This window comes from Lissotriton helveticus, chromosome 7, assembly GCF_964261635.1.
Source record: "Lissotriton helveticus chromosome 7, aLisHel1.1, whole genome shotgun sequence".
NCBI lineage: Eukaryota > Metazoa > Chordata > Amphibia > Caudata > Salamandridae > Lissotriton > Lissotriton helveticus.
In genome coordinates this window covers 1,834,710,579-1,834,723,906 of record NC_136068.1, presented here as the reverse complement: position 1 = coordinate 1,834,723,906, position 13,328 = coordinate 1,834,710,579, and the positions used below count along the sequence as shown (strand labels likewise).

Here is a 13,328-nt window from a genome sequence, read left to right as displayed (position 1 = left end):
TCTGCAAGCCAGGACTTCATGGGACCATGGATCTGTGCTCCTGTGGTTTCACAAGAGGGATGCAGCTGCTTACACTTTCACTAAAATCATATCAAAAGAGGCAATAATGCAAAAAGTATTCATTATTTCTAAAATGCAAACAAAATGAATAGAGGAAATCAATCACTGCACTAGTGATGTATAATATACATCCTGTCTTGTTCTCCTGTTGAACAGTACAGTACAAACATAAGGGCACTTTCTGTCCCTGCTATAGAATATAATCAACAAAACTATCCATAGTTGATTCTAGAGAAGGAATCCTGCAACATATGGAAAATGTGTGTATCATCAAGTCACGTATATAAGGTAAGAATACATTTATATTTCTCAAATACACATCTTTATACCATGGAGTTATGTATGTTATCAAGGTACATACAGTAGTAGTTGATATTGTGCACTCAATATTGTTGTAGAACACCATTGCCATATGGATATTTAGTTTTAGCTTAAAACATTTAAGTGATGTGGTTCTGATTTCTCTATTGGAAATTTTTCGTGCTCTTCTGTGCTTCCGGACTATAGCAGTAGAGTTCCGTAGTAGTTTTTATAAAACAGATGAGCAGGCTTGATCTGACCTGTATCTCTCCTTTAGGGAGTATGATGGAAGCAATTCAAGCTTCACCTCCAAGTGCTTCCTCCATCGCAAGTGTGACAAGTGATGGGTGACGCAACCGTCACCAACATTGAATCTGACAGATGGTGGTAAGAGAACAGGGAAAGGTACTGACTGAAATGGTATCAGAACGAACACTACAACATAACGGGTGTAAATTTGCATAAAGCACCTAGAAGTGACTCTGAATAAGAAACTACCTCGAATAGGAGTATCTGCACGATATAGATGGCAGTGAAACTGAGAGATGTAATGAAGAAACAACATCGCTTCCAATTTAAAGTAAGTCACCCACTAACCTGATTTGATACGATTAAATTGGTGTTAGAAGTGAGTAATAAAAATATAGGGCGAAAACTTATAGTACCCCTTTAACTTTTAAAAATACCATAAGTGTATACAGTGGTCTACCTTCGTGAAGAAGAAAAGAGCAATAAAAAACATATATATTCACATTAAAAGTAAGATTTGTTAGACCTTGCCAGTATATATATAGAATTCAGAATGAGTGTAGAAAACCCAAACAACATGATTTATTATTAACTGTATATATTTATTTTTAGGTTTGTCAGTTTTAACATTGATCTGTCCTGAGGAAGGTGTTCATAATATCAGAACAACACACCGATACGCGTCGACATAAAGACCTCATTTTAATAATTGTTTGTTTGTAGATTTGTATGAGTTCTATACAATTTTTTATATATTATTATTATTTGTATTATTGTGAATATTAGTTTAATTCGGATTAGACTGAGTAGGAGTTGTCCCTACAGTCTATTTTTAACAAACCTGTTTTTAATATTAATAAAAATAAATCATTAAATGCAAATTTGAGTATTGATGGTATACTAACAGAGTGTAGCTACTAAAAACTGTTTTCTAAAAATTGTTTAACAAGGTCTCGAACGTAAATTCACTGAAGAACACAGAAAGGAAGTTTGTCTGATTACTTGTATTACCCAGTCCTTTCTGGTTTCATGGGAAACTCTCTTTTTTGAAAGACTGACTGAAATGGGACATACCGCTCAGTGTTCTGAGAGAGAAGCCCCGCTTCCTTGTACTGGTTCTATTAAGCCATAGCTAATCTTTTAATTTAACTATCAAAATGTCATTTTTTTTTTACATTTGCTACATAAACCATCTTCTCTTTGTCCTCTGCATATCTACTCTTCTGAAGAAAATCCTTTTCACTCAGACAAAGTGAAAGGTAGACGGTTTCGGAACTTTACAATCTGTTGTGTGTCTGTGAAATAGACAGCTGACTTTGTCCCCTGTCCCTGGTTCCAGATAACTTTTAAAATCACTTTTAATGTGATGACGTCCAGAAGGAGTGCAGATATCATATTTTATTACTCGCAACAGTATTTTACTGCCCCCTCCCCTCCCTCGATAACAGCAGGCTTTCTATGCAATCTGTCCTTAATAGCGGGTCAGGGTCCGAATTGTAATTCAATGTTGTATAATTGTCCATTAGAGGAGTTTTTAATGACTTTTGGTTGAAAAATACAGGACATTCAGCTGCTAATTACAGCTTTTCAACCTAAAGTGGCAGATGTTTTATGCAAGTAACTTTGTGTTGGAGTGGATGGTTTCTGAAACATTGCAAAGAATAACTGTAAGCCATAAAAAGACTGAGGGCATGACTGAGAGTTGGGAGAGATCAGAAGATCCTGCGATTCCTGAAAGAAGTCATGAATCCGCATGGTGGAGGACAATAAACTAGTGGGTTCTCCTCGCGATTTTGCATTTCCTTCAGAAATCCTGGGATTTTCCATGATACCTGTTGTGTCTGGGAGTGTGTCTCGAGCCAGATCATTTCTGTCTCGGGATCTGGCTCGAGTACAGCTTGCGTCTATGGTTTGTATTTGTTATTCCTTGAACATGGATTTGCTGAGCCATTTAGAATTAGGTGGTTGGTTGGGCATTGCTAATGGGAAGAGCTGTCTAGTGGCTGTCGTCCGCTATTTGCATTAACCGGGTTATGCTTAATAAAGAAGATAACTTACTTTTGGAATACGATCTCTTCTTTACATCAATACCCATCTCGAAACCAGTCTCTGCTTTACTCACACCGTGAGCTCTGGTCTTCCTACATTCTGAAACATCCAGATATAATAGGGAGCATTCGGTACTCAAGGCTCCTCATGCTTTGGGAATGATACATGAAGGAGATCTTTTGAGAGGTCTGGGTGTACAGTTACACCAGGTATCACTTAAAACGTTAATATTGCAGATATGAAAATTGCAATCGCTTGATCTCTCTCAGTTGTTGTTCTGTGGCTTGTGGGCAACTCTTCACAATCTGACACCTTCTGCCCGATGGCTGGTGGTTTCCTGGTTCCTGTGCAGAGCTCAAGCAGCAATGACCCGGCCAACCAGCTCAGAGAGCTGGCATTCAGGCCTCATCCTGTCTGCACTGAAGACCAGTTTCAGAAGTTCAGCAATGGAGGACCAGGAGGGATACACAGCTCTGCAACTCAAGGGGAGAAAACCAGAGGACGAGGAGGGATACACAGCTCTGCAGTTCATTGGAAGGAGGAAACCAGAAGATAGACGCGAAGATGTACTGAGAGGTCAGAAGTCCCTTTATTGTTGCTACATTTCTTTCTCTCCTTACCATATGTATGAATCTTGAACGTAACTGGTACACTCTGGGTCATTTCTTTCACTCCGAGGGCCACACTCGGGGTCTCAATGGATACGTTTATTGTGGGATTTATCTAACAACATTTAGTTACAGAAAACTTGTTAGAACCGTAGAACAAACTCCAAAATTAATGTTCTTCGTAAATCCACCCCCCCTTGCTCACGCAAGGGAAATGAAAGGTTAGTTTCAATGCTTGTTGAAGCCCCTCTGGCTGCCTGTGTCTTGCACCTTATTATTGCCAGTTATCAGAGGTGTGATTGCTGATTTCAGGGTTGTTCTGTAGTTTTCCAGTTAACTGATAGTCACCCTTGGATGTCCTCTTGCAGTCTGGAGGGCAATGTCTGCCTGTACTTCACTGATCATCGTTATCACAGGGAGGATAATATTGCTGGTGCTTTGCCACTCTCTATTAATGTAACTATAATAGTCCTTACATACAACGTTTTTTATACAAAGATTGCACCTGAAATGAACAAAGACACAAGTTATTTAACATATGCCCTACACACTGAAGAAGAGCCACTAGCAACTTGACAATTATACATGTGACAAGGATAATTAAACTCTTTAATATGAGTTTGTGATTGGGGTTGCATCTCTTTTTTGATGCAAAATCTCTTATGGTATTTACAATGCCACACAAATCCTTATTTATGTGGCTTTGCATGACTATGTAGAAAACAAAGAAAAAAAGGAAATCAGAGTATCACAGCCTTGCGTTACTTTGCTTAGAGGAGGTGTAACATGGATGGAGCATGGGCGTTCCCATGCATCAACCTATGTCTTTTGATGCAAGCTCACATTTACTAAAGTCAGTAAATATGGGTTTTCACCAGAATGGTGCTCATACTTGAAGCTGCTGTAAAGAGGAGAAATATCTTTATTTCTCTACATTACTTCCTCTTTGCTTGTGTGCTGCATTCCTAATCTCACTTGATCTCCCTGCGCCTAAAACATATGACACACATTCTGGTTCTCTTTTAAAGTGCTTTCATGTCCTCAGAAAAAAACATTTATTGTAGGTTTAGGTCAATAATAAAACGAATAATGTTCTTGTATATATCACAGAAGGTAAATGTAATTGTTTCTTCGCGGCTAATATTAGATTTTAAATAGGTTCTAATTACTAGCTCAATAATACTAAATTTAACACCTCAAAAGAATGTAAGTGGGCCGTGCAGGGTGTCAAATGTAGGTGCTGTGACAATAAATGGTGTAAAATGACACCACAATGCAGGTTACTACCACTTGCCATTTTCTTATCATAGACCAAAATTCATCTTTACACACAAGTTATTATTTCTAATTAATATTTCTAAGTACTGCATCTAATAGTCATTGTACTCTGGCTGGTTTAGAATATTTCCACATATTTCTCTGCTTCAGACCTTCACGATAGCTCGCCGACCTTCTACTGGTATTCCACCACCAAATGACGACTCATAATAATTTGAGAAAAGAAACCTACAAATAAAGTGGCATAGTGAGGACAATGCCTATGCAAAATTATATCATGCTATTTCATTCCAGAATGAGCAATCCTATTGGCCTCTGGTGGGATATGGTACAATTTCACACAAGCGGCCAGCCGACTTGTTTATCCCATGTGATGGGTAGGAACCTTATATTAAAGTTCTGTACAAGTCCGTAATCATCGGTAACTATACACCGCATCAAGTCGATGGAATATTTCTGGATATAACAAAGGTAGAAGTATCTAAACTAATAAAAAGTTTGCACTCGTCCAAAGCAGCCGGACCAGATGGTATCTCAATAGATCTGTGTACGTTAAATATAAACTGTTCTTGCAAGTAACCAAGGAGGTAATTAGGATGGCGGTTGGACTGAAGTCAGTCCGCCATCCTGGTGTAAACCCGGACCGTCCAGCATGCATGCGGCGTTCCCGCACACCCGATTAGGATGTGACTGCCACGATGGAGGTCAGATCTTGATTTTTAACATTGCGGTGGGTGGCACCAGCTGCAATGCTAAAACAGCATGTTGTGCATTACACAACAGTGCTGTGAAATGTAGGGAGGTACCATGGGTACCCCCCCAAGTGCACCCTCACCTCCCCCCAACATAAGGGGGGGGGCTCACAATGGGCCCCAGTCACCAATCCGCACCAGCCATTCCATGGCAGCATCGCTGCCATGGAAAGGCCTACAATGGCCAGTATCCTGATTTGGTGGATGGTGCCTGGTAGGCACTGCCACCATTCAGGGCTGCCTGATCCGTCCACAAGGCAATCTGTTAGATTGCTTTTGGAGGACCAGTGAGAGACGGTCTTTGCGTCCGCCGCGGTCCGAGCGAGATTCCCTCTGCCATCGTAATGTGGCGGGGGGGAAATCACTGTACAGAAGGACCGCCACCGCATGGCTGGCAGTGATGGGCCTTCCAAAATCGTAATCGGGCCCAAGTTAGGGAAAAGTCCATCTTCCTGGAAAGGAGAGATTGCGCATCTGATATACAAGCGAGGGCCAAAATTGGACCCGAACAGCTATAGATTAATAGCATTATTAAATTTCTCAGGGAAACTGTTTGCTAAACATCTTCAAAATAAAGTAAGGCTCTGGGCAAAGGAAAAATTATTAATACCGAAAACACCGACAGGATTGCGCTAGAATGTTCAATAATTGATAACATTATAACATTGGCTGCACTTGGAAAGAAGCACGTATGAAGAAAACAACTTCATATGCCTGTTTCATGATTATTCCACAGCATTTGATAAGATCAATCGTCAAAGACTGTAGAATAGCTTATAACAAAGGAAATTGACCTGAACCTATTAAACTTTATTATCGAATTGCTTTCAGGAACATGGCTACGGGTAAAGCTAACACTTGATAATACGCTATTACCTAAATTCTGCACTGCAAATGGCCTTAGGTAAGGTTGTGTCCTCGCTCCGTTACTATTCTCCCTCTATATTACTGATATGGATATGTCATTAAAGTCTGACCAGGGTATTCCACCAAAGTTAGAAAGTACAAAAATAACATATCTGACATTTGCAGATGATCTAGTGATCCTATCCCATTACATTACACAACAGTGCTGTGAAATGTAGGGAGGTACCATGGGTACCCTCCCAGCATCAATTAAAACAATCACACAATTACAATACAAAGAAAGGGCTGATAGCCAATATGTCAAACAAAAATTGCGACATTTGGGCAGTCATTAACCCCTTCCATGCTGGGCAGATTCCGCCGCTGTGCGGTAAACAAAAGAACAGGGCGGGGTATGTGTGTGCGCAACATATGTGCACACATCAATTTCAATTTTAGACTGCTCTAAAGAATATAAGAATGGGGGCAGATGGTTCAACAACAAGTGAAGTAATAGACTGAGCTGAAGAAGATCATAATCTATTGGCAAACGTTCGAACAACACATGTAAATCACTGTAGAAGATGGAACGCATATTGCATTTATTACTAGGAGGAGTATGTATTGAATCTGCTTGCTGTAAACTGGAGGAATTTAATTTGCACATTAGTAGCTTATTAAGAAAAGGTAATAGACTGAACTAAATACAATGGTAGTTCAGTTGTAGATGGTCGAACAATGTATGCATATCTTTGCATAAGTAAGGCTCAAGCATAATTTATACTCTGAAGTGTCTGGCCTGGATTTTATTGTTGTAAGTTTAACATGTAAAATTTTAACTGCTGAGTCTTTTATATTATTGTTACATTCATTTTTTAAATGATATATGCCATAAAGTCATATTTTTATTGTAATCAATGGATTAATAAAACTAATTATATTTACTACTACTCAAAATAAGACTCTTCTTCGAGCCTTGATAAAGTTCTTTGGACGAAACACGAGTTGGTTGTTCTTTGATGTGAAATTGATGTGGGTTGAATCAAGCCATCATCATCAAAAGAAAAGCACTACAACTCCATATATGTTTATGAACTTTTATACTGAATGTTTGTGAATGGTTCTTTTCAATCACTCCTATTGCATCTGTGGGTAGCAGGATGCATCAATGAACGACCGCCATTTAACTCCTCGAAGATAAAGACAAAATGATGTGCTTACAAAAAAATCTGTCGTTCTCTTTTCCCACACCCACTCTTTGTTGTTGTGTGCCTCTGATCCTATTTAGTATCACTGAATATGACTGAAAAGTGTTTGTCTGTGTTTAGCATGTCACTTAAAACACCGGCTCTTATTTATCACAGTCTCCCACATGGTGGCGCTGTTTGTGCATTTTCTGAAAATACCTCATTAAGAACTACTTAATATACTTAAAACTATATAAAAGATGTGGGTCCAGGCCCTATTTACAGGGTAAGGTGACATGGAATAGCATTCGGCAGCGCTGGCAGACAGTGGGTAATGACCACCACAGTGGCTTTCCGTGAATTATTTCAGGCTCTTGCTGTTACATTTTTACAAATTGAGAACTGGGATTAGGGAAACAAAGCAAGCAGAGACTAAGGGCTGTAGACAGTAGAATGACCGAAACAGGCATAATATAATCACAAATCCTTGGGCAATGGGAAAAACAGAAGAGCAGAAGACTAGGGGTCATATTTAAGACTTTTATGGTGCAAGGCAGCAAATCACCTTTTTGCACTGCATTGCGTCACTGGGAAAGGGCAGGAGTGTGCTGTATGTATCCAATACGGAGCTTTCCTGTCCTTTCCCCTTGCCATGACCCCGTTTTCGTAGCTTAGCGACAACTCAGGCACCATTGGTGCAAGGATGCCTGTGTTGTAGGCAGGATTGTTTTACTGCAGGAAAGCACACCTTCCTGCACAAAAAACATCCTGAGAGGGTATTTTCCTCTTTCTGCGTGTGCTGCAGAATGAAGCACCATTGGAAAGAGTAAAAATCTAGGAAAAATAAAGATATTTCTTCCCGTTACGCCACTCCTGGGAGGCATATCTTTTCAGCGCATTCCCAAGTTTACCTGTTCTTGTAAACCTGGGAATGCATTAAAATCCATGGCTGTCATGTGGGACCCATGGAAATGCCTCCCTGGTGCAGAACAATGCAACCCAGCCATTTGTGCTGCGTTACAATACTCAAGATTCATTAAGTCACACAGGAAAGCGCAAGGTGACCTTGAGTGGGTTCATAAATCTCATTTTTTATTTGTGTCGCTCTTGCACCAAATTGTGTGATGCAAGAGCGACGCATTTCACAGCACTACGTGGGAGACACCACACGGGGACTGCCACATAATTCTGTGAAATGTAAGGGGGGTACCATTGGTACACCCCAAGGGCACCCTCACCTCCCCACAACACAAGGGGGCCAGCAACAGGCCCCGGTCATTAATCCCCACCAGCCATGGAAAGGCCTGCAACATCAAGCATCCTAACTTGGTGGTCGATGCCTGTTAGGCACCGCCACCATTTAGGGCTATCGGATCCGTCCACCAGGCAATCTGTTTAATTGCTTTGCGTGATCCCGTGGCAGACTGTCTTTGCGTCAGCCATGATCCGAGTGCTATTCCCTACGCCATCGTAATGTGTCGGGGAATCGCCAGCCCCAACCACATGGCTGGTGGTGAAGGGCCTTCCGCAATCGCAATCGACCCCTATGTGTCCTGCAACAGAGACCGCTCATACCACCCCTTCTTCACTGTCCTCTGGAGTGTCTACACTTCATGGGGGTGCTGTCTACCCACCCCCTTCCATGTTGTATCTGCCATTGCTGAGCAGGGAATATTGTCCCCCTTCTGTTCATACTGTCCGATCAGAAAGGGGTTAACAGCTGGAGCACTCCCTGCACCCCTTACAGATTTCCAGGAATCTGCAACTCCCCAAAAAACCTTCCTACCTGGAAGGGAAGGCAGTTCAGCTTTGTCATGTAATTTTCATCTCCCTTAAAGTCATTGTTGGCATAAAAGCACATTTCTGTGGCCAGGCCCCGACTCCCTTCTGCTGCTGTTCAGTTTCTCATCCCCAGCCTCGCCACAGGAAGCTGCATAGGTTGATGTGGCTGATGGCTGGTTCTATGTTTGTCCTCCTGATACATTAGGGGTGGTTTGAGTACTGTTCCTGATCACAACATGTTCATAGAAGAGTGGAGGCGCGTGCCTGAGGGAGATGGAGGCAGGGAAAGATCGGATTAAGAAACGAGGCCTGGGACGTGGCATGAGGGGTATTGTTTACTTATTCAGGTGCAGCTTTGCATAGTGCGATCCAGGCAAGGGGGTGTTAAAAGGGTGTATGAGTACTTACTAGGTGATGCAGAACGACTTTTACATAACAAGTTACCAAAACGGACAATTAAAAAAAAGGTAAAGTATAATATAATAGTGGAGTCTATGCAGCGTGGAACAATATTGGGTCTAACTACAGAGTAAATTAAAATACATCAAAAACGACTTCCTGATTCACAAATCGTAAGCCTTGTTAGATACCAAAATTCGAAATGACAGAATGGCAGTTAAAGGGGCAGATGTCTGGGCAGTGCGTCACAGCTGAAAGGGACTTCAGAAAGGAAGGCTTTTAAGAGGTCTTTGAAACATTACAGAGAGAATCAGTCCAGACTGAGCGAAGGACGGAGTTGAAGATCTAGAGAGTACTTCACAGATACTCTGTGTGTGTGTTTGCAGTTTTTTCGGTAACGGATTGAACGTTTTGTACAAAACAATACAACTTATATCACTTTTATCTCCAACAGGGGGTCAACAAAGAATGTGAAATGGTGTAATAAGGTGCAATTGTCCACTGCCTGAACTCAACCTTGGTGCAACATTCAGGGTCTCATAAGGAAGAGTAAGAGATATCTTGGGTATCTGTAGGAAGGGTCTTGAATTCATGAATCTCGTATAAAATTAAGAATTGAGGGGCATATTAGCAAGAACCTCGTTAACATTATCGCCATTTTAGCAGCAGGAAACTGCCGCTAAAACGGCGATAATGGGCTTCATAATATGCGTTATTGAATTCCTATAGAATCCCAGGTTATATGTGCAGGACATCTAACCTGGGCTTCTATTGGAATTCTATAACGCATATTAGCAAGCCCATTATCGCCGTTTTAGCTGCAGTTTCCTGCCGCTAAAACGGTGATAATTTTAACAAGTTTCTTGCTAATATGCCCCTTTATTCCTGCATTAAACTTAGCATCAGTGATACAGAACTCCATCCACTGATGAAGTCTTAGCTGGAATTCAGCATTTGTAGCTGCTCTCTGTTAATGTCAGCATGTAGCTCACATGGTCATTTAGCCGTACTCAGTCTGAGAGGATTTCAGTGCGAGTGATGTGGTTTAACATGTTCAACACGGATGACAAGTCCAGGAGGATGAGATAAAAAGAGACACCATGACCCAGAACATGTGAAGCATCATCAGCTCTTTGGAGCACAGCAGTCTCTGTGCTAAAGCCAGTTTTAAAGCCAGATTGAGGTCATCAAAGGGTGTCATTACAGGAAATGCTGGAGCTGGGCGGCCTCACAGCTTTCAAGGACACTTGATAGGGAAGATACCCTAAAGAGAAGGCAGAACTAGTGCAGGTCTTCAGGGTCATCTACAGGATGTTTTAGCAGCTGCAATACCTGACGCTCAGGGTCATCATCCTGAGACAAGGAGGAACTGAACTAATGAGTCCAGCAAGGTACCTGGTTAACCCCTTGGCTCTCAGGGTTGTTTCCCCCGCTGTGCTGGGGGCGGGGAGGCGCCTACAGCGCCCCCATGCTCTTGAAGAGGTCAGCTCGTCATGAGCCACAGTGCTCGTGTGCTCATGACGAGCTAAGCTCGTCATGACCACACCCGTTTGTGTGGAACGCTCGCACAGCAGGGGAATTAGCCCAGCGTGCGAGCGTTTTGTGGCTCATGACGAGCTGACTTCGTCATGAGCATAGGAGGGGTTAAGGTTGATACCCCTAGGCAGTGGGGCAGATAGAGGAACAGCCAAGTGAGGGCAATGCCTTAGCATGGCAAGAAGGTTGAGTAAAAGGCGTGGTTAAGTTAAAAGGACACACCCGCATGCACCTTATGGCTTCATCAACAAAAGATCTCTGCTAAAGAGCCCCTTCGCAGGTGCCCGTCAGGCATTGCAGCGCCGGCCCGACGAGGAGCAGGCCCAATGATGAAGCATGACATCCCTCGAGGTTTGTGAGGGCACTTTATCACAGACTTGAACACTCCCACCTACACTTAGGACCTGCACACTAGTTTCCTATATTAGTTAAAAGGGCAACATGTCTGTTTCTGTAGTGAGTGAACCTCCAGAACAGAGAGGATACTGTGAAGAAGTAGGAAACCATAGGAGAAGGAGGAACAAGTCTAGTGCCCCTCCAAAGTAAATCCTCCCTCACAGAAAGTTCGTCCTTTACATTCCAAAATTTCTTAGCATTCTCATTTAAGTTGTTAAGACAAGGCCAACCTACAAGAACTAAATTACACATTTCTTGCAAGTCAGCATCCTTACTCATGGCATCCCTCCAATCAGTTTCCGGAACAACACTTTCAACAATCTCGCACACTTTAAACTCATCCACCTCCCATGAATCTTCAGAGTCCAAAGCAGTTTGTGAATCGTGCTCAGGTATCAACCTGGAAAGGCAGTCAGCAACTTTGTTATTGACACCAGGTATATACTTCACTTCAAACTCAAAATCCTGAAGAGCAATTACCCATTTACAAATACGAGAAGAAATAGCATCAAGACTTTTTTTACAAAAGACATCCTTCAAAGGCTTGTGATCCGTATGGACCGTGAAAGGATTGCCCCATAGAATTTTTGTTTACTTCTTGATAGCCCAAAAGATGCACAAGGCCTCCTTCTCGATCACTGAATAAAGCAATTCTGGACCAACAAGAGCCCTGGAAAGAAACAAGATGGTAACTTCTTTGCCATACCTCATTTGTTTGAGAACAGCACCCAGGCCCCAAGAACTTGCATCAGTAACTAGTATGGAGTTAAAAGAAATATCAAAACTTTGCAGCGAGGGAGCCAAGTTAAGATCCCGCTTCACACCCTCATACTCATTTTGGCACTGTTGTGACCACGTACATTTTACTCCCTTTTTTAAAAGAGATCTCATGTTAAATGTTTTGCATGCAAAACGCGGTATACATTTATTATAATATTCTGCCATGCCTAAGAACGTAACCAGCTCTTCTCTAGTCCCTGGTGTGGCAAGATCACCTATAGTTTTGATCAACTTATCTTTTGGTTTGACTCCACCAGCTGTCAAACAGTGGCCCAGATAGTCAATTTCCGTGAGGTTAAATCTACACTTGTTTTCTCTAAGTGTCAAACCTCTCTCAGCAAAATGCTCAATACAGACATAACCTTAAAATTGTGTTCTTTTTGAGATGATCCAGGAACCAGTACATCGTCCTGTATATTTTAACGCCATCGATGCCCCTTAGGACATCCTCCATGACCCTTTGAAATACAGAGGACGCAGAAATCAAACCAAAGGGTAAACGTGTGAATTTGTAGGTACCGAAAGGAGTTATGAAGGATGTAAAATTCATGGACTTCTCATCAATCCTGACTTGATGATAGGCTGCCCTAAGATCCAGGGTAGAAAACACACACGCATCACCAAGTTTAGTTAACATCGTGTTGATGTTGGGCAGAGGGTACCTATCAGCTACAACCTCCCTATTGAGAGCTGGAACGTTCACACAAAAACAAATTTCACCTGAAGCCTTACGTGCCAAAACTACTGGAGCCAACCATTCACTTGCTTCAGTCTCGACAATAATACCCTCTTTTTTAAGTTTCTCCAATTCTGAGTGCATGGGTTCCTGCATAGCTAAAGGTACATTACGTACTTTGCATGCAATAGGAATTGCATCTGGTTTCAAAGTAATGTTGTGAACATAGCCTGAAAGACAACCCAGCTTATCACTAAAAACTTGTTTGAATTCAGCACGCCAATCAAGATGAGATTCACCAGACGACACTGAGTTCAAAATATTGGGATCAAAAAGTGATTATTTGTTTGATGAAAGAGAAGTTGGCAAACTACCTTCTGTGTTATGGGAATTTAAATCAGATCTAATGTCTCTCAGGACAATACAGGGA

At 41.8% G+C, this 13,328-nt stretch overlaps 1 protein-coding gene across 1 annotated transcript in view; it reads left to right on the top strand.

Moving 5' to 3' along the window:
• The first annotated feature begins 3,023 nt into the window (after positions 1 to 3,023).
• The window catches only part of LOC144769733 (killer cell lectin-like receptor subfamily B member 1A), a 69,805-nt gene continuing 59,500 nt past the window's right edge, over positions 3,024 to 13,328 (top strand). Inside the window, exon 1 of the mRNA XM_078653914.1 lies at positions 3,024 to 3,234. Within this exon, the coding sequence (XP_078510040.1) occupies positions 3,024 to 3,234 (211 nt within the window). The remainder of the gene's footprint in view (positions 3,235 to 13,328) is intronic.